The sequence below is a fragment of the Trichoplax adhaerens genome, genomic scaffold (genome assembly GCF_000150275.1).
Source record: "Trichoplax adhaerens TRIADscaffold_5 genomic scaffold, whole genome shotgun sequence".
NCBI lineage: Eukaryota > Metazoa > Placozoa > Uniplacotomia > Trichoplacea > Trichoplacidae > Trichoplax > Trichoplax adhaerens.
The window spans coordinates 2,208,603-2,231,259 of record NW_002060947.1 but is presented as its reverse complement, the minus strand read 5'-3'; the positions used below and the strand labels follow the sequence as shown (position 1 = coordinate 2,231,259).

At 32.3% G+C, this 22,657-nt stretch overlaps 4 protein-coding genes across 4 annotated transcripts; 3 read left to right on the top strand and 1 right to left on the bottom strand.

Moving 5' to 3' along the window:
• Window positions 1-5,616: 5,616 nt before the first annotated feature.
• On the top strand, window positions 5,617-5,955 carry TRIADDRAFT_25254 (uncharacterized protein; the record flags this gene model as incomplete). The annotated part of the gene is made up of 1 exon (XM_002112783.1): window positions 5,617-5,955. One exon carries the CDS (start codon window positions 5,617-5,619, stop codon window positions 5,953-5,955), a length of 339 nt encoding a protein of 112 aa, XP_002112819.1.
• Window positions 5,956-9,240: 3,285 nt separating this feature from the next.
• TRIADDRAFT_50293 (uncharacterized protein) lies at window positions 9,241-12,127 on the top strand (the record flags this gene model as incomplete). Its single annotated transcript, XM_002112782.1, has 11 exons — window positions 9,241-9,243; window positions 9,685-9,762; window positions 10,243-10,453; window positions 10,609-10,689; window positions 10,830-10,900; window positions 11,053-11,129; window positions 11,225-11,308; window positions 11,391-11,523; window positions 11,608-11,672; window positions 11,762-11,840; window positions 12,026-12,127. 11 exons carry the CDS (start codon window positions 9,241-9,243, stop codon window positions 12,125-12,127), a joined length of 984 nt encoding a protein of 327 aa, XP_002112818.1.
• Window positions 12,128-13,727: 1,600 nt separating this feature from the next.
• TRIADDRAFT_25476 (uncharacterized protein) lies at window positions 13,728-14,703 on the bottom strand (the record flags this gene model as incomplete). The annotated part of the gene is made up of 3 exons (XM_002112351.1): window positions 13,728-13,857; window positions 14,096-14,208; window positions 14,638-14,703. Coding segments are annotated over 3 exons (309 nt in total), but the record flags the coding sequence as incomplete, so codon positions are not given.
• Window positions 14,704-19,475: 4,772 nt separating this feature from the next.
• On the top strand, window positions 19,476-22,021 carry TRIADDRAFT_63940 (expressed hypothetical protein; the record flags this gene model as incomplete). The annotated part of the gene is made up of 8 exons (XM_002112781.1): window positions 19,476-19,500; window positions 19,700-19,888; window positions 20,120-20,241; window positions 20,942-21,037; window positions 21,252-21,314; window positions 21,393-21,453; window positions 21,628-21,734; window positions 21,822-22,021. 8 exons carry the CDS (start codon window positions 19,476-19,478, stop codon window positions 21,927-21,929), a joined length of 771 nt encoding a protein of 256 aa, XP_002112817.1. The 3' UTR covers window positions 21,930-22,021.
• Window positions 22,022-22,657: the final 636 nt, after the last annotated feature.

Genomic DNA, 22,657 nt, shown 5'->3' with positions numbered 1-22,657 from the left:
GATTAGAAGAAAAAATAGGTAAAATTTAAAATGACTGTCTCTTCATTTCGTTTAATTAAAAATTAATCAGCTCGGAATATTTAGGTGAAGTTAAAAAACAATCAAGTGCTTGCAAAGATGAAGTAAAACGCTTAAGGAGCGTATTATCATCTCTTGATAGAGATCGCGATTCACTACAAAATGAAGTTGATAAAAAAGCAGAATTGATGGACACTTTAGAAGGCGACAAAAAACAAATATTAGAACGATCTAAGCAACTTGAATCGACCGTAGAAGAACTAGAGTCACGTTTAAGGTATATTGGCAGCAATAGTTTAGCTTACTTTGACAATTTGTTAAAGCTTTGTGTGAACGTTATATTACAGCCAACATCATTATTGTCCTATAGACTATATGGATTTATTGCGTGTCATTTAATTTCTGTCTTTGTTAAACTTTGTTCCTTATACTGACAAATTAATAATTATCTGGATACAAAATATAGTTTGGTAAACGAACAACTGTCTAGGAAAGATCGAGAAATTCAAAGTTTGAAAAGGCAAATTAATGATTCAGCTGATGAAGTCAATCAATTACATCATGGCCACGAGCAAAATCACAAAGAAAATCGGCGACTTCATGAAGATTTAGCTATTATGACGGAAGAAAATCAAGTCTGTATTCTATTCCTAATTATTAATTTTTAAGACCTCGTTTTTACCTGTACTATAAATTATCGCACATTCAACTGTATTTTAATTAAGGCGTTGCATGAAGAGCTGGAAAGAAATGCTACGGAGTGTTCCGAATTGAAATTGCAAGTGCAGGAATACGCTCGACAAGCTTCACGTGTACAAGAGTTACTAGAAATTAAAGATCAAGAGAAAGCGGAATTATTAGAACAATTTAGAATCTTAAGTAATGAAAAGGAACAGATTGATTCTACAGCCAGACAAACTATTAGTGAAAGTGCCAATATGCGCGCACAAATGGCAGCAAGAGATGAGGTAAATGTCCATATTGCAGTTCTATTTACTAACAGTAAAATATTCTATGACACTGCTGTCGCCACAATAACAATTATTGCTCCATGTATGATATTATAGCAATATTATCTAGCACGTGAAGTGACGGAACAGCAAGAGAAAGAGCTTGAACGAGTAAGGATAGATTTTCGAAATTATGTATAATAGAGAAAATGCAATTAATTTTAAACGATGCTTTATATTAGCATAAATTAGCTCAACAGTCTTACGAAATGCAACTTTCAAGTATGGCACAATCATTATCTAACATGGAAGAACAATTACGTGTAGCTCAGGAGGAAAAGGTAACACATATATCCTATAGTAACATTTGAATCACCGCAGATCAATAATATATTACTGGGGTTAATTTCTGTATTTATCATGTTTATCGTCATACAGGAATCATTACTCAAAGACGTATCTACAATACGTGAATTATATCTGAAGCTAGAAGATCAGAATGAGGATCTTGGGCGACGATTGATGTCTCAATCGATGGATAATGAGCAGGTAAGATATATCGTGAATAGATATTAAATATATACCATAATCTACAAATCATACGAATAAAGGCTAATTCGATTATTGTATTAAAGATGAGTTATTAAAACGATACAAATAACGTAAATTTTTTTAATAATGCTGTAGCTGCAAGTGATGTTTGATGCTAAAAAGCATGAAGCTGAAGCTTTACGACATCAGGTTCATAATTTATTCCAATATTTCCTAGACCAAACACTAATTAAAAGCAAGTAATAATTAATCTTGTTTAGTAAATATTTTAATGTTGTGACTTTGAATTAGGTTTTTACGGAAAAGGGTACAAGTAGAAATCTCGAACAGTTGATAGCATCAAGTAGAGAAAAGGTAATCATCAGCTAATCTGTTTTAGAAGCATTATTATCTTACCGTGCAACAGTTAATTTACAATTATGTCACTTACAGGATTTTCGTTTGGAACAAAAATTAAAGCCCGACTGGGAAGAGTCCGACACGAAATTTACTGAGAAACGGTAACGATTAATAACTTGCCCTTCTTTATTATTGGCTCCTCATGTAATAACTTATTTCTTCTTATTTGCTGGTATTATCAAACATGACAACTTGACGTAAAGCTATAATTATGATCCATCTTCCGACGACAACGGTAAGCTTAAAATTCGAAGGCTATCGTATTAAGATTATTTCTATTTAAAATTAACTGTATATACATTTCAGAAAACGGCGAATTAGCAAAGACAAATTTTGAAAAAGACGAGTCAATATATACCGAACGCTATGGTCACGGTTTATCAGTTAGTCGTGATATTAAGGGTGATCAAAACGCATTTGTCAAATCGGATGAAACTACATCTCCAGATTACGATATTCGTGTTATTTCGCCATTAAGTTAAATTAAAAAATTATAACGATACGAATGATCATGTATCTATATGATTATAAAATTCCTTTTCTTAAATTAATAATATGTCTGGGCGATATTTTCTTTATGCAACAATTACGTCTGTAAAATTAATATTTTTTTATCGACAGTTACATTTGCAACGCATTAATGTCGTTACTACATATTTTATGTATATAAGAAATTTTTAATTGTATTGTTATACAATTAAATATATATTCGATCTATCTTACTTCATAGTTCGTTCGATGTAGCTGTAATTATTACCTAGAGTCAAAGTGACAACGTTTCACACGTTATGGTGATTTCTTTTTCAATCGATATATCTTTAATATTCTGTTTTGTACTGACCTTACAACAACTTACATATTTACAGTTTAACAAATTATTGGCAATTACAAGGGGACTTGCTAAACTTTACCTTCTCATGTTGTACACCTTATCTTATGTGTACTATTTAAGAAAGCCTTATAGAACTTGCTGTACTACAGCCACAAGGATTCTTTTCTTTTAAATCTTTAGTAAACACTTCATACTTGTAACAATTTTCCAATAATTCATTATTCGATGTAAAATTAATTAACTAGGTTAATAAAATTAATTTCATTAACGACTTTAATCATATAATTTTAAATCTATTATAAAAAAATTTGGCTACTATTTCCAATTTTATGTTCCTATAGCTTCGAAATTTACCGATAATTTTGTCGCATTATATGTAATTATCGGTCTGTGATGTATACCAAACGACTTAAAATTAATTATAACTAATTGATATTGTAAAACAATAGGTAAACATTAACTATAGATAGTGACTAGTGATGTTGAAGGAATGGACAGCCTGCATTGCTTGGTCTTGCTTTGTGGGCATCAGTATGCAGCACTATCAGAATAGCTAGATTAGCTTTTAATTTCGTTTAGGAAATGGCGATGTTTAAGCTCAGACAGCTTTAGCATCATGTTATCAACTTGTATCGTAGTCAATGATACAGCGATATGATATGGAATGTGAAAGTGAATTGCGCACCTTATTTTGCTACTAACTATTAATTCGTAATTCTTTATATTTTAATAAAGCAACTCTTTGTCTTAACAATTTTATAGCCCTTATCGCTGATTACTTGTACAAGGCAATAAAATTTATGTAACTTTAACACACAACGTTACGCTACTGTATAAATATAATTACATTTATAAGATAATCCGGTAGTAAAATCTTTCTATCGTGCCAGTACTGTATATCATATAATCTGTTCTACTTTAGCGTTTGATGATAGAATGTACAATTGAGTATATACTCTGAGCAAGATATTGCTAATTTTGAAGACGTTTAATGTGACGATCATACATATTCCCCTTAATATTACCTTACTCAGACTTGCTAGATAATATAATTACTGACTATCAAATTATACAATAAATATAATAGATATAATATAGGAAATTACAGTAGAATAAATCAAAATATAAAAAAGTAAAGTTCTGATCAGCTTTGAAATATCAAGTATATAATTTTTTTACGTGATAGATTTAACTGTTATTCACAATTATCCTAGTGGTACAAATATACTAACTTGTATTTCGATTTATATCGCTTTTCGTAAATTTTGTTTAACCTTAGTTTTGTATTGAGAATTTTAAAATATTTGTTTCCGTGGGATATTTATTAATGCAATTATAAAGCTATACCAGTATATATAGAATTTAAATTTAATTGATTTTTATCAATAATCTTTTCATGTAAATGATATTTTGGATATTTATTGCTTTTCTAGTGGAAAGTTTTTTATGAATTAGATTCTTAATTGAAAATCTTGTACTATACTAAGCAAGAAAAATAATTTTATCTATTTTACAATGTCTGTATATGCAATATACAGTATATTAAATAACTGATGGTACTGTGACCTAGAGTAAAGTTAACAATAAATGTAATAGATTAAAGTCTATTTCTTAAAAGAGCATTTACTATTTACTAATATCTGTTGTAGACATTTTGATAAAGTGTTGCTATGTTAAAAAAATAAAAATTATACAGTAAATTGTTAGTATCAATGTATAAGCAGTGAATTTATTATGCAATTTTTACATAATAAGACAACAATATTTCAAAACTAGCTATGAAAAAATTCTATTTGAGTAATATTAAGTAGATATGTACTACAAATAGTTTACAATATTTAAGCAATCACTATCATTTTAATTTTTGTGCTGCTAATATTCAATTAGTTTAGATAGCTGTGCCAAACATACTTACAATATACATACCTTTCAATAGTCAACATTATAAAGTCAATTTTTAATTAATTATAATCTATTAGCGTCAAATAGCAGCTGCTTTATAACATTGTAGAACAATCGGCTTGGAATAAATTCTAGTGACACTATTTTAGTTGACAAAATTGGAAATGTGTAGTGTAGATACTAAGATGTATATATTATATTTGCCCCTTTGGAAAATCGATCAATCTACTACTCTAATACCGAAATTAATGACCATTTAAATAAATCATCAATAGTTCCTGGACAAAATTTTACCGTTTTATATGAAGATAAATTTAGTTTAAAACTGAAAATAATTAATATAACAAATAATTGATAGCTAAATGAAATCTTTTTCGAGCATATGTATTATAATGTATAGTATTCAACTGTTGGATATTGTTTGAGCTACTGCATTATTTATTATGTTATTCAATCAGTTGACAACTGATCCTTTGATTGGCTTAATTGTATTATACACTTACTGCAAAGTGTAACCATAAAATAATTGAAGACGTATTGATAATTCTATATAAATCCCAAGGCTTGCAGTATTGGAAAGCTGGGAAGATAATCACGATGTCGCTATGGATGATACTAAGAAAAAAACACGATAGCATCCAATCGAGTTTGTTTTTATTTGTTCTACCATGACAATATAACTTGTAAAAGAAGACAAACTATATTGATAATCGTTAGTTATCAGAACAAAAGATCATTTCTCGATTGCTATTAATAAGTCTAGTTCTTTGTTGTCTCTAACTTTTAGAAATAAGAATGATCAAATTTGTTATTGATTGAGAGTGTTATTTTAACTAGTTTCCAGACAGATTCTATACTTCTGGCTTTTGTATAAAGTGCCAAGCACTCCTAATCTACCGTTTCAAATTCATCATTTCACCATAGGAATCAGTCGACAAAAGCTACCATAGCAATTGATAAAATATGCCAGAAACTCAAGGAAAGGTTAAACTGGTGAAAGATTTAAACCAATTTAAGAAAATAATCAAAAGTGTAAAAGACGTCTTAATTGTAGTGGATTTCTGCGCGAGTTGGTGTGTTCCATGTAATACGATTTCTCCACAAATTCGACAACTCGCTGAAAATATGCAACACAACGTTCTATTTTTGGAAATTGATGTTGAACAGAACGAAGAAGTATCTGAAAAGTATGAAATACGAAGCTTACCAACTTTTCTATTTTTCAAAAATGGTGTTAAAATTAACCAATTTAGCGGGGCCAGTATGGAAAAGCTGCAGCAACTAATCAATCAACATACATAGTTGGATATTGGCTATCATTACTAAAGCTTGATATCAGTAAACTCTAACTAATACTCTATTCATTCCTGATGCAAGTTATAGTATTACTTGGTAACAAATAATGTTTGCTTAACAATTATGATAGAAGTGGCAATTACTTGTAGACAAATTGGAGCCAAAGTTGCATGAAGATACTACAGTTTAAAGCATAAATATCGTATGATAACGTATTGAATTGTAAATGTGGTTACTAGTTGCTTAAATGGTATTCATCATGTTTCTGTATAAGGTGGTACTAAAAAAGTTGTAGAAATGGCAAAAGTTTATGCCTGATTTCTATCTTGTTATTGCGTTAAAATAAATAATACTCGTACGGTCATGTACAGTATTACCATATTGGCAGTATTTGTTGCTTGTTGATAAAATCCATGAGTACTGGATATAAGTTAAGTAGAAAGTCAATATGGGAATTGTAATTAATTCTATAATGTGTCTTCATTTAGACAGTATTGACACAGAGTTGAATATTTAATTTAGCCTCCATTTGATTATGTTATACCGTCTACTACAGTCTGTAATAAGCAGTAAATAATAAGTATTACATTTCCTTCAAGTTGTTAACATACGAGCATAGTAGCGAACATGATTTATAATAGCTCTAGTGAATAATGATGGATATTGTCATAGTATAGTATTTACGCGTATACTATATCTAAAATTGACTTTCGTTTGTGTAGACAATAGCAAAAATGAAGAAGTGCGGATACTTTTCTAAGCATTATTAAAATTTGATAACTTTAGTTTTAAGCAAAATTTTAGATATCAGTTTAAGTATTTCCTTTATCAAGGTTAGAATCTTGCTAAAATAGTAGTCGTATTAAAAATGAAGTTAAAAATGAAATAATACACTTATTTTTGATTTCTTCCCTATAAATTCTGTATGTCATTGCATCGTCTCATAGGAGCACTTTATGCAAATATCTGCTAACAGGATTTCAGCAAGTACCGTAGTACATTCTATATTGTCGTACACTGTAAGTATTTAATCAATAAAAAATGAAATACAGCAATTTTGAATTACTCTGTCGCAATGTACGCATAGTACTCGTACTTGTATTAAAAAAAAAAATAGTTTTTTTACGGAGGAGTGTGAGTCCTGCTGGATTCTCATAAATCATTCAATAACGCATTCAAAGAGCGAGGATTAACCATTCATTATAAGTATTGATTTATCGTATGCCCACAAGATATTGAAAGGGGGGGGGGAAACTCATCATGTTCCTTACTGCTTCATCAAGCGTTTCTTGTTATTTTATGAATTTTTTTTTAAGATTCCTTTAATTTTTTTACATTTGGTATTACGTTTTCGCAATTTTATTGATGAAACGGCATTTTTTTTGTCTTTTAACGTCAATTGACAGATTTATTTGGAAACCTGGAAATCGACAAAAAAAAATAGTAAATAAGAGATTCTCTCAGAATTTACTGTACTAAAGCCTACGATTTTCGAACTTTAACCTAACCATTGATTAATCTATGTAACAAAGTGAGCTACTGTAGAATCCAATCCATTTAAACCCTCGCGATCGAATCGATCAAGAAATAGAATATCTCTGGTCAGTGTAGCCTAAGGATCAAATTTATTATTGATCGTGACTTTTTTATTTCTGTTCTAGCCCTAATAGGCAAATCGTTTTATTGATCTCTGTTTCAACTCAACTTGAAAAATCCATGAGGATAGCGATAACCGAGTACTGTACTATTGCAACCTCAGTCGGATGCTCTTTTCTGCTATTTTGGGGGGAATGACTACAGTACCTTGTCTGCAGGAAAAATAGATCATATTCAGTGTACTCGATATCAGTGCTTTATTTATACTTGACATACTTTAGAGTTAGTACCTTAGGCCATGGACGACTAAGAAGAAAACCTTTTTAGTAGTCCATGTCTGTCTGTTTCTTAAAGGCTTGTGGGACTGGTGAACTGATCACGTGTGTATGATACAGAGAATGTGATACCATTTTTGTTAGCATTGGCTTGGCAAACTGATCACGTGTGTATGATACAGTGAATGTGATACCATTTTTGTTAGCATTGAACTGTAAATTACTGCATAATTGGGCAATACTAATTTTAAATTTGTGCGCTGGGATTATTTTTGGACACTGTGTAAAGTACTACGACATGCTGTACACTTGTGCAGTGCTGTAAATTCTGCGATCTAGCATTGGGATTTGCAGGAATTTTGGTTGAAGAGATTTACAGTACACTACTGATCGCAATCTTGAACAAGACACAGTGTGGCGTAAAAATAGTGCAGTACTGTACAATGCAGACATTAGTGTACTGTACACTGTGCAGTACAGTATACTGTACAGTACAGTATTTGTACAAAAATGAAGTTATCATTGGCTTTTTACGGTGTGTTTGATGTAATGCACACAGTACTGTACATTGTACAGTACTGTATGAGTTTTGCAAAGCTTTGCGAGGCAGCTCTTACTGTAGAGTGTACAGTATACAGTACAAGTCCCCATCCCGACACTACCTTACAGCATACAGTACAGTATATTTCCAGTATACTGTACACTGTACACTGTACAGTACAGTAATAGCATTCAGATTTGCAGGAATTTTGGATCGTGATCTACAATGTACAGTATTGTGAACGGTACACTGCTGTACTGTACAGTACAGTACAGTGATCGAAATCTTGAAAAAGACGCAGTGTCACGTAAAAACAGTACAATGCAGACGTTAGTGTACACAATACAGTATAGTATTGGTACAAAAATGAAGTTATCACTCACTTTTTACGGTATATTGGATGTACTGTACTGTACAGTAACGTACTGTACAGTACAGTATGAATTTTGCTTGCTTTGCCAGTCAGCTCTTACTGTACTTTACACTGTACACGGCACAGTGTGAAGTACTGTACAAGTCCACGTCCGACACTACCTTAATTACGGTAGCTGGCACAGCTTGCGAGTACTGTACTACTCTTTGACTATCTCATACTGTACTGTCGACGCTTCATTCTTCGCCGATGGAGTAAGACATCGATTTACTGTCCATTTGATCATTATTAGTATAGTGATAAGTAACATAGAAACGCATTAAATCTGCCTAGAATAGACTATTTTTCTCTTGATTTATAGCCACAAAAGTCTTTCTCAATTGGGACAAGAGAATTGGTAATTGAAAGGGACAGTACAGTAGATCAAGTCGATACATCAAAATTAGGATATCAGTAGGCATTGAAATTTGGCGTCAATTGGCCCCGCGATTTCTCATCAAGCTACTATGGTAAGTTGAATTCTAACTGAAGCAATGAGAAATGGATAAAAAGAGTAGAGTAGAGTACATAAGCTACTGTAGAATTGGATTTTGATGTCTTACCAGTATGTTAAAGTGTTGAAAGAGTGCGAGACTCGTAGGATCGACACTGTACAATCTTGGAAAGGACGTTAACTGAATAAGAGTACTATCATGATTGAGTTATTACCTTTTTAAACATGATTTACTCGATCTACTCGCACCATCATCACTCGCTATGACGGTCAATGTTGACTCGACATCTAAATTTAGCCTTTAATTACACTAGTGACGGTATCAAAACTGTTAAAAGGGATGGCAATGAAAATGCAATATTTATTAATCTTACAAACGAAATGCTGCTATGTTGTTATCAAGTTTTACATTCTATTCCTTCTTATCTCATTTCTTTTATTCATATGATGCCATCAGGGTTCTAACTCATCGCAATTAGAAAAGGAAATTGGGACAGAATTACCCGCTAATGAGCACTACTTTGGACTGGTCAATGTACGTACATGTAATGTTTATAAACTAAAGTTAAATCATTTTCCCCTATTCCTGAAGTTAGTATCCAATGGATAGGTGTACCCAGTACGATAGATAGTATTGACCTCCTTTATGCCTACCTTGACGATTAAGACTGATAGATATTACTAGTCTTAATTCACTAGTTTAAAGTGATACTGGACTACCTATTTTATTATAATTTGATCCGACCTACAGTACGATACAAATTTCAACTTTTAATTTTCGCTGATAAACTCCTAGAATATTTCACTGTCATTATTACCCTGTAAACTAAATAACTGCAAGCATTAAAGGAGACAAGATTGCTTTACTGCACCTGACTTTCCTACCCAATTACAGTACGATAACTCTACAGTATAGCATTGCATTCTACCCCGGCATACTAAACTGGTTGACAGTGCATAGGCTGTATTAATCTGCCACATTAACATTTCAACAACTTCGCTATTTATATTACAGTTTGGCAATACTTGTTATTGCAACTCTGTCTTGCAAGCGTTATACTTCTGTCGCCCTTTTCGCGAACAAGTGTTGATGTACAAATCCAATAACAAGAAAGATTCTCTATTAGCGTGCTTGGCCGACTTGTTCAAAAATATCTCATCTCAAAGGCGTAAAATTGGTGTTATAGCTCCTAAGAAATTTATAGCAAAGCTACGAAAAGAGAACGGTAAAAATCTTGATAAGAATATTATTCTATTCGGACAAGGAATGGCCTTGATCATGACATCACTGTTTCTATTTATTTCACTCTTGATGCTGCGTCATATTTATGATATGAGTTCAGATTTACCAATAACAAACTGTATTCATATTATTTTATAGATTTATTTGACAATTACATGCAACAAGATGCTCACGAATTTCTAAACTACCTTCTAAATACCATTGCTGATATATTACAAGGTTACCAAAAATCAAAAATGTAGACGTCTTTACAATATATCCGACTCTATATGCGTACAATAAAGATAAAAGTGTCTACGTTATTATTACAGCAGAGAATGAAGAATCAGAAGAAAATAAAAACACAAATTCACAATCAGCCGCAACCTGGGTTCATGAAATATTTGAGGGAATCCTAGTAAATGAAACGAGATGTTTGTGCTGTGAAAGCGTATGTAATCTATAACATTATTATCCTTTAAATTTGATGGCTATCACCTGCTTTATATTGTCATAATGTTGATGTTACGTTGTATATAATATATATATGCAGTATATACTGATAATAAAAATTATGGTCAATGTTTTTCTGGCGTTTTTTAGGTGAGTTGTAAGGATGAATCATTTCTTGACTTGTCGGTAGATGTGGAAGAAAATACATCTATAACTAGTTGTTTGAAGTACGTAAGCTTTTTTATAAATAGTAACTTCTAGTCACTTTTTTACATGTAAAAGGGTTATAATTTCATCGTATCCATCATATAAAATACTTTAGGGGTTTCTCTTCAACAGAAACACTTCGTAGTGATCAAAAGTACTATTGCGAACAATGTTGTGGTAAACAAGAAGCAGAAAAACGGTAATCTTTACAAAATGATGAAAAATTTACATTTTTCTTCTCCTCTATATTCTAAATCACTACCTTAAAATTCATCAACTAGAATGAGAGTGAAGAAGTTGCCAAAGACGTTGGCTCTTCATCTAAAACGCTTCAAATATGTTGAGGATCTTCATCGTTACACCAAATTATCTTATCGAGTTGTATTTCCTCTTGAAATAAAGCTATTTAATATGGTAAGTTTGCCATCACTCTACCAGATCTTCGATTACTACATTTATCTCATCAGCATTTGCATTGCCTACTTTGGATTATTATAGTCCAACGATGCCACTAACCCTGATCAAATGTACGATCTATTTGCTGTTGTCGTACACTGTGGAAGGTATGACGATGATCATAACAAATGCTTCAAGTTTGTGTTAGTACCTATAAATTTTAATTTAATTAACCATAATTTTAAAACATCTTCAGCGGTCCGAATCGAGGACATTATATTAGCATTGTAAAAAGTCATGGATTTTGGTTACTTTTTGATGACGATGCTGTCGAGGTAATGCAGTAAAAGCATACTCTTGGTTTAGATTATAGTATAGAAAAAAATGTCAACCATAGTGTTGTAATCTCACTCTTAATATTAGTAGCTTACACTGTTATAAGATCGATATATCCTTTAACTAAATTTTGTTTGCTTCTAGTTCCTTTAATCTCACTAACATAAAATTTTTAATCAACTAGAAAATAGAACCTAATGCAATGGAAGATTTCTATGGATTAGCTTCGGAAACCTATAAATCTTCTGCAGCAGGGTACATTTTATTTTATCAAGCCCGGGAGTAAAAATCGAGAGCAGTTATTTATTATATATCTTATTGATGCAATTTTACTTTATTATACTACTGGATGAGGCATTGGCACGCACAGTAAAGCGCGTATATAGATAATAACTATTCAAACCCGTCTAGAAACTTGTAGCACTGGTGCTATTAAATCATGTATACAGTAGCGTTGATCGCTATATTTTATGATTCATGTATAAAGTTTGCTTAAACCTTAGAAACCATCAAATCCTGTAAGGTTTTCGATCCTAGGTACTTGTATATACCGAGTACGTATGCTTCAGTAGTTGAAATCAAGTGTGATGGTACTCACTGCCATTCATTTATGGTATGGAGTAATTATATCAATAAATTTTTGTAAGCTTATTCTTTTCAATAACTACATTAAATTAGTAAGCTATTTCTAAAATACTTTCAGTTCGAAGTTCGCAATCTAATTACGCTGCTACGATTGGTATAATTCTTATATATTTAGCGTCTAACTTTGTAATAAAATTTTTAAATATGTAAATCATGAAATTACTCCCCGTGATAACTGTAGTAATATGAGGAATACTAGGTCGCCGTAGTACTGTATATTTCGAGAACATTAGCAATGCATGAGCTTGGTTTGTGTTGCGATCCAGTTTTCCTGGATCGATGATCATATTAGCTGTAGGATCGAAAGTTAACGACATGAAGCAGACAAGTGAGACTATTTAAGATGTCAAACATTTATTGTCTTTGGCTTGAATTAAAGATTGAACTTGTGATTGGACAATTTTTAAATAGCGCCTGTGCCTCATTCTTGGCCACTAACATCATTAACAGTAAATCATGATTGTCGCAGTTTATGTGATTTCTTTTGTTTGTCCAAGTTGCTATATAAATTTCTTGTGATGCACATGATGATTGAGGTCGTATGAATCTTTGCACTCTATTCAACTATATGTTGACGTTAAAACGCCTGTGCCATGCCGTAACTATAAAGCTGCTAATCCTCATACAATCACTCTATCATATATAGTTGAAGTCTTTTATTGCAAATTTTAAAAAGTATACTGCAAGGTCCATCTGAATTTTCGTATTCGGATATACGCGTAAAGCCGTAAAAAAACAGCTGTTAATTAGAATATAGGAGTATAAGTCAAATAATGAGCTACTTTCCTTGATTGGATTAGCGTATACCACTCAAATATTTCGCATTTTACTATAATATGTGTGTCATGATTCCTGGAACGTTAATCCATTAGTCAATTTTAGCAGGTAGTATACAATAGGAAATGCATGTTTGTACAGGTAAGCGGCTACTTTCACGTAAAATGCAATCAGTAATCTAGGCATAAACTACCAAATGTATCATTTAGTATTCTATGCCATAACTCTTGATAGTCACAGGTTTGCATAATTAATAACCACTTATATGATTAGGCATGAATACACACAGTTGATGAACTATCATAAAATATATAACATGTGTATATAGGCGTATTGATATATTATACATCTATATTACTGCATCTTTTAGTATTTATACATACATTTAGTAGTGAGACCTGGAACTACTAAAAGTGTAGCAATTATTGACACATACAACATGCTAAATAATTTGGCTATTCCCTTTAGTATGACCGCCTTTTTAAGTATTCATTCGGCATTGCAAAGCTATAGTGCCCACTATCAATTCTAGGTAATAGCCCTGCAATCGGAATGATATTCCAGGATAGACGTAATGTTACATTCTTATGGCCCCTAGAAATAGCAAATCAATGATATATCAGCAATTGTAACTACATAGTACGTACTGTGTCTAACTCTATCTCTACTGTTGTGCAGTATATATGATAGGTAAGTAATATTACGTTATTCTGTATAATATATATAAGTACATTAAATATCATATGCATACAAACACTATATACAGTAGAATGACTATGACAGCCAATGCAATATATGACACGGTAGGTTAATCTATTAGAATGGGTCTTACTTTAAGCCATGACCATCATCTGTAAAGACATATTCTGGAACATCGGTGACGATTAGTCTTGGATCATGACCTTTAAGCATTATACGATCCCATAGTACGATTTGATTTAACGGCTATTGCGGTATAAAAATATAAAATTCTGTCAAGCAACATGTCTAAAAAGTTAGTCAAAGATCAACAGTTTACAGTGACGATACAAAATCATTGTTAAACGTAATTGTAGAGGCAACCCCACAAAATCTGTCAGCTATCACTCAGGTTTTATTCTACTGCTTTATAGCTACAATAACTTTTCTTTCTACTATTTAGAGAGTGCTATATTACAATAGCTGGTACAGTAGTATGGCGTTTGCGAACATTATAACTTTTTCAATAGCATAGATTGTATTTTCATAAAGTAACACTGTAAAAATACTAGAAAGATACGATGTACAACGTCATCTATTTGCAAGCAACATATTACGGCAGCCAGCGTATTTAACCACCGAGTTGAATAATGCAATAAAGATGTTGGCGCTGTTAACATCGATATAAATACTCACATTTCGATCCGTTTTATATTCCGCTGTGAGGTAAATAAATAGTTGTTTAGTGTTCCAATTAAATAACGGAGTAAAATGTAAAAGGTGTTAAGGCAAAATGCAGATTAATAGTTGAAATAGAACTTATTTTCTAATTCGTTAACAGTAAATCCTACTCTGGTGACAAAATATTGATAGATTCTTTCTTTTAATCATCATATTCCTAACATTTGATGATAGGGTACGATCACATCACACAGCATAGTATTATATGAAGTTGATTCAAATTTAAACTATTTTGTTCATGATTTCTAGATATACGCGTATAAGGTCTACCGTCTCCACATATATTTAGTCTACATTAATCAGTATATCATCATGAACTTTTCATTTTTTGTAAGTCCATGACATTATAATGTCACTTCTGCATATCAGAAAAATGATACTGTACTTGTCTACTGCACTATCTGGATAAAAACAAAAGTCTGTGACGCAAAAGGTATCCTGTTGCATCGCATATTTAGCCTACGCTAATCGATGTACTACAGTATATTATCCAATAGATGTGCCAGAAAAGATAAAACTATGCTTGTGTAACGTATTACCTGGTACAATAAGATTCCATGATAGACATGTACGTAGAGTACAGTATATGCGTGCTGCTGCAGCCTGTAGAGTATATTTTGCCTACACTATTTCATGTACTGTATTGTTAACTTTAAGTAGATGGCCAGCAAGATAATTCATTTATATTATACACGTATAATGCTGGCGTTATGATGTGCCTGGATAAAAATACTTAAGCGTGCCTGGGTTGAAAATAATTGTAAAAGTCGTACAGAATTGATTTGATTAGCCAATGTTGAACTATCTACTAACGATATTTTGTATAGTAGGTTTAGTCAACGAATGACGATTACTTCTATCCATAGTATAACTAATTTTAAACTTAAAATGTATGTGTATCTCTCACACAGCTAGGTCAACATGAAAAAGGATATCTGCCTTGATCGAGAAGCTTACAAACGCCCTGTCGCATCTTCCTGTCACAGTAGAAGGATCATACCCACGCTGACTTTAGACATTTTTCGAAACCATTAATAAAAGACAATCCAAAAGAAGATGTTAACTTGACTGATGGAGAACAATATATTATCGCTATTACTTGGGATAGTAGTAGGGCAAAGTTGATGATTATTTGCATCCAATATCACAATTCTATTATCTAGACTGCCATTATGGATCAATAAACAATTCAAGCATTTCTTTACAGTTAATACAAGCTATTAGTGTTTTAAACCGAGTACTAATCTATTAGCGATCATCGTACTATCCAATCGTTTGACATTTTCTACATAATTGACTAATACAATTTGCAGTACTGTCTACCGTACCGTACTTCCAGTCTAATGCAATAGTATAGTATTATCAAGCATCTAATAAAACGTTTTTTTCTCCAAATGATTTTATCACATAGCATCAAAATAGAATCTCAATCTCACTTACACTGCTACATCTTTTACATCCAACTGCACCTTTACCGATTTATCCTTATTGAGAACTGATAAAAAGCATAAAAATGTCATTACAGCTAGCACAGTGCATGCAAAAGTGAAAAGTGCTGTGGCACGCTGTGTTATGGAATACATGTTGCGGTCGTAGCGAGGAAGAAGTGGATTAGAAGGGTCGAAGCATGAAGTTGCCCTTAGCTTACCGTACACTGTACAGTACAGTAGGAGTACTGGAGTCCCGTCTGTCTGCCTTACCAAAGAGAGAAACAGTGCTCTGTGCCGTCTGCACGTACGTCTGTACAACAATATACAATAGTACAGTGTACAGTATATTACTTTACTGTACAGTACTGTAGTTTACGTGTACAGTACTGTACAGTACTGTACTCTGCAGTGACTGACTATTGGAGTAATTGGACCTTCAGATTTTAACTTGATGTTCAGAATTTCATACTGAAACCTCTCAACATCAAATTTAAATCTGAACGGCCTACTGACTATTGGCAATCAACTATAATTATTGTCTTACGAAATGATGTTACCCTTCGTTACCTTTCGACTTTCGACGTTTCATTCCTTCCAGCTTCAAGTATAGTATGACCAGGGACTTCTAATTTTAATTGCTACCTTTGAGAGAAAATTCTTAGAAGTCCCTGAATGCTAAATGCACCAGCTGAAAGGAACTAAGGAAGAGCGACATCATTTTAGTAAAGTTTACACTAGTTCGGAGACATTTGTATTTACTCATGTAAACACCATGAATGATTAATAGTACAGTAATTTAATATTTGTTACTTTTAGAGTCAAGTAAACACAGTAACAACGAATTTATATCGAATTCTTGAACTTATGCAATTTTGCAAAATGCTATTTTGACAAGGCTGTGGCCAACTGTTATAGAGTAGATTGTAGGCCAGGCATCATCATTACTGGACATTTTAGGTAGTACTGTAGATGTGCAAACCTGCAAACCTGTCCACTGGACCTGTTTGCAGGTTTGCAGGTTTGCACATCTACAGTACTACCTAGAATATACGCGCATGTATTGTTCCCAGTCTACCGTTGAAGAATTCTTGGAAATCACGATAATGTTGTATTACTTATACGATTGCAATCCAAATAAAACTCTATTCTTTCCGATAGTTTTGATATATTGAATTTGCATAAATATCAAATCTAACAGCAGTGTTATCAAAAGATTAACGAATCACAGATTGATGTTTTCGATAATATACTGACATCATAATTCTACGTACCATTAAATTATGTTCTATTCCACTTATGCTACTAAGTAAGTTGATCACCGCGGTATCTCGTATTCTTTGCTAAGCAGAAATTGATCAATAGCAACTTTTTACTTTTATATTATTACGTGACTAATCATATAGGCATATAATCATGCCATACTTCAGCCACACATCATAGACCCCTCGCTCCCTCCTTCTCCAAATCATCCCCTTCAAAAAATAAAAGTGTGCAGTTGTCCATCTCAACTTATGAAGTCCGGTCTTCAACAACAGGCACTCACTTGCCAATGTGTTCATTATCGACCACACTAGTACACAGTGTGCGAACAAAAGGCGTGCAGACCAGACTGACCATAGCAAATTGATCATGCATTCATAAATTTAAAAATTGGAAACTCATTCTCAATTAGTAAATTAGATTGAATATACTGTACCGTACAACTATCATTACGACTACATGCTATGTACTTCTGCAGCTATGCACATGAGATCGTGGCGGGTTCGTCTTCTACGCCTAATCTCCTAATCGCATGCAAAAGCTTGTCTATAAATAATTCTTTTATTAAAGACTATCTTGGATATTGGAACTATGATAACAATTACTACTGTATTTACCTAGCAAACTAGTACGCACAACAACACAGCGATACTCGTATAGTATTCTTAGCAGTTCTTACTACTATACACGTAAATGAATATCGATATCCTTCTGGCAGCATATGCTGCATCAAAGGTAGGTTGGTAAACAGTTAAGATACGATGACAGCTACTGTACAGTACAGTGAATGCTGACTGGATAAGCATTACTATATTGTTACTAGTTTTCCAATAAATTTCATTTTAAATCTTACTAACTTTACTGTATATAAACTAGGCCAAGAAAATTTTGACTTGGCTACAGTACTGTACGTAAACGTCCGTAGATTAATAATGCACTGTACTACGTAGATAACATTATAAAATACAGTATGTTAAGATATATACCATACGATAATTAGGATAAAAGTATTGTATAACATTAGCTATCAATACATTCCTAGTTAACTTATCAACAGAAAAAAAGATATTAAGGTTAACGTACAAAAACCATCTTATAACCTATGCTCCTATGCTCATAGCATTCTTTCGTAATTAATTAATTAATTAATTTGCATTCTATTTGTAACGTACAAGTTCGAACTCGATGGAAATTGTTATTCAAACTGATATCAATATAGGCGTTTAGCAACAAGCAATATCTGAGTACTGTATAGTCAAGGGAGGGTCCAAACTCATTTCAAGCTATTATAATTCGTTGCTTTTATACCACGATTTTGATGAAGTTTCTTATAATTAGATTTTAACTCAGGTGAAGAGTGAATCATTTTCAAATGGCAATGAGCACACTATCGACACATTTATCGGATTAAGCGCAATATGTTTCTATGTATTTAATGAGTGTACAGCTAATTGAATTGTCTAGTCTACAAATGTCGGCTACGTTCTTTTCACAACTCAACGATAACTGTACTGGTATAATTAACTGTACGATTAAATCAACACATACCTTACTGAAAGTGATTACAGAATGAATTTACGACCGTACAATCTTGTCGATGATTGTACTGTCAATAAATTCATTCGTGGTATCAGCATTTTACGTCACAGTTACTATTTGTAAATAGTAGATCCTTTATTCAAACAATAGTAATCTTCTTTCGTATCGCTTATGTGATTTCAACTATTACTACGGTATAGACTTTTACAGATCGAAATTAAATTTGGAGGATGTATACGTATAGAAAATGTTGACAATAAAGGCGTCATCAAGATAACGAACATATGTAACTGTGTAATTACTTCCAATCAATAATATATGATAAATAATCCATCTCACCGCTACTAGCTAATTTAATTACTACATATGTTATCAAGTAGATAGCGTGAATAAAGGAATGAAATAATGCAACATACGGTACGTACAATTGTGAGCCTTGCTATATATACCAGTACTTTGGAGTGAGAAAGAACGAATTGTTGCAAGATATTAATCTGTTTCATTCTTCGTAACATTTCTTCATATTTCCTTTGCATCTCTTTTTGTGTACTATCAATCTTTATCATGTCTTGGAATTACGAAGACCCAAGTATGCATATAGTATAACAACTACTAATACCTTGAATTTCTTGATTATTTAATTTTTTAAGCATCAAATATATTAGCAGTCTACTATTTTATTCAATCAATCAACATTACTGAAGAAGACATCTTTTATGTTATACTTACTGATCAATTCGAATGAACACTCTTATTTCTTGTAATTTCTTTTTTGTGGCTATGTCTAGATAGTTGGTATAAAACTTACCCATCTGCAAGTGGAAATCGCCAATCACCAATTAACCTCGATACTAGCGAAGAAGTATTTGATCACAAACTGGTCGAGCGTCCGTTAGATATCGACTATGTTTGCTGTGAGAAAGGCGAATTATCCAACACAGGCCATAGTTTCATGGTTTCTACTGGAAAAAATTGCGGTTAGTAAAAATAATTGTAAACAACCTATGAACATTACGTGATTGATATTGCTCGGCTTCGTAATTGTTATAATTGTTGCTAATATCAAATTTAAGGCATTCAATTCTTTGACTTAAGTTAAATTGCCATAAATTAAATGAATTTTTGTCCGTAATTAGACGGTAGCATAAAAAGAACTATCATGCTGTATGATATTAATTCATTAGACATATCGTGTTTATTTCATATAGTTATCCGAGGAGGACCATTGGGAGAACACGAGTACGAATTGGTACAATTTCATGCCCATTGGGGTGACGATAATGATCATGGATCTGAGCATGATGTCGATCATACTCCATTTCCTATGGAGGTAACTTATCTATCATTGCAAATGAATGGTATTTGTACCATAACTAGCCTTTAACTCTTTCAAATTCTACATTAAGTCGGCCCTGCATTAATTTTCGTATGTATTGTATAACTGATGCACGAATATACATAGTTTGATAAACTGTCCATGATCTAAATTGCAGAAGACTTGCAGTTACTAGTTAGATTGTGTACGGGAGTGTCTTTGTCACAATCAGAATTGCAACTTGTTAATTCAATTAATGTGACACTCACTATCCACATCTGTATAGGACATGTTCATAATTTAAAAGTCAATTATATAGCCATAACCATACATATCTAAAGTATTTTTTTATACAGCTCGAGCCTTTATGATTTAAACCAGAAGACGTAAAACTATACTCTTAAATGCCAGATTTCGTTAAAATTTATGAACAATAGATCTCGTATTACTGTTTTCTGAGAGTGATTACGAAATGTAAACATTCTGTTGTTATTGTTGAATATCTTTTATGTATACCTTATTTAATAGCATTACAAAATATATAAACATTCTATTACTATTGTTAAATATTTTTCATGTATACCTTATTTATTAGCTATTAAAAAATACGAGTATACATTCTGTTGCTATTGTAGAATGTTTTTTATTCCTTGACTGATCATGTATCAACTTATGTTGACATTCTGTTATCGCTTCATCGTAAATATCTTTTTAGATACATTTCGTACACTGGAACAAAACGCTGTATAAAGACGCTGCAGAGGCAACCAAATCTCCGGACGGATTAGCAGTTGTTGGAATTTTTGCAACTGTAACTATTAAAAACCGTTGATAAATGCTATAGATTCAATAGTAGCTAAAAGAATGTAAATTTGTTAATCTTTGTAGCAAGATGCATTGGAATTAGTACGTCAGTTACTGCATTTACTTGTATTGAAGATAGCATGTTATATTATACAGTATCTTATCATTAAAAATTCTTTAACTTCTATCCTGAAATGAAATCTACTACCTTTTAAATTTAGGTTGGAAAAGAAAACTACCAATTAAAAAATGTAACCTCTGAACTGTGTCATATACGCAGTGCGGTACGATATTTTAATTATTAAGCTGATATTTGCCGTCAAGTTCTAAAGATATTTGTTATCATTCCGATCCCCTGACAGGAAAGTAAACCGGTCACCATTGATGTTATTCACCCTATTGATATTTTGCCAGATAGAGAAGGTACAGCATATACTCTTACTTTCTCATTACAATATATCATGGAAATAACAATCTTGTTACAGCGTTCCGTATTTGCTTTATCAATGTTGAGTAACAAAATTAATTTTCTATAGCAGTATGTTCTTTTTAATTATCCATTTGATGTGTATTGATATAATCCGGCTTTACTATCAGATCTCTGCGATTATTGGACATATCCAGGCTCATTAACAACTCCACCATGTACCGAAAATGTAACTTGGATTATGCTTCGCCACCCAATTGAAATTTCTGAAGAACAGGTATAACATGATTTGAATGATATAAATCATGCTTGTTTCTTTTTACTAAGGAATTTTGAGACGATAATGTTATCAATTACTTTCTAGCTACTTGAAATCCGCAGCCTGGAATGTCATGAAGGTGGAGAAATGGTTAACAACTTCAGACCAGTCCAGGCACTACATGGTCGTGAAATTAGGACAACATTCGAATGAATTTATTAATTATTTTACAAACTTACGCGGCTCAAAAAACCCGAAGAATATTCCGAAAATGTCCCATATCTTCATTCGGAATACCAGCAAATATTTGATTGCACAGTTCTTAATAGTGTTGCTATGACTATGCACAGTTTTTGATAACTATATTGATCACTGATTGCAAAGTTCTTGATTATTTTATTAATCATTTCTTGCGTAATTCTTGATAATTTTATAAATCCTAATGCTCGTTAAATATATTTTAGATGATGTCTGGCGTACCAGCTGCTGTTAGCATAAAGTTAAATAAAGTATCAAACGCTAAGTTATAACACCAAAGTTGAACATTGTGATGGCATTATCAGTAATTATATTTAAATCGGTATTGCGTCAATTTCCAGTTTTATTCTTCATGATACGTACATTAAAGTACAATCTATCCTGAGCCATTACATTTTTCAAAGTTAGAAATATAATAGAGAAAAGTTCGTATACAACATTAAGTTCGACAACGAAAATAGTTAGCAATGTAAAGCTTCAGATTTCAAATTATTCGATGGCACGTCAATACAATGCGACTTGATCATTTTTTCTCTCTAGATAGATACATTTGTGTGCAATGTTGTACATCTACTTAAATATATATATACTGTTTATAAAGTATATATTTTACAGCGAAATTTCCTCTTCGGTAGTACTCGTATTTACAACATGTGAATTCTAAAAGAGATTTAATTAACTTC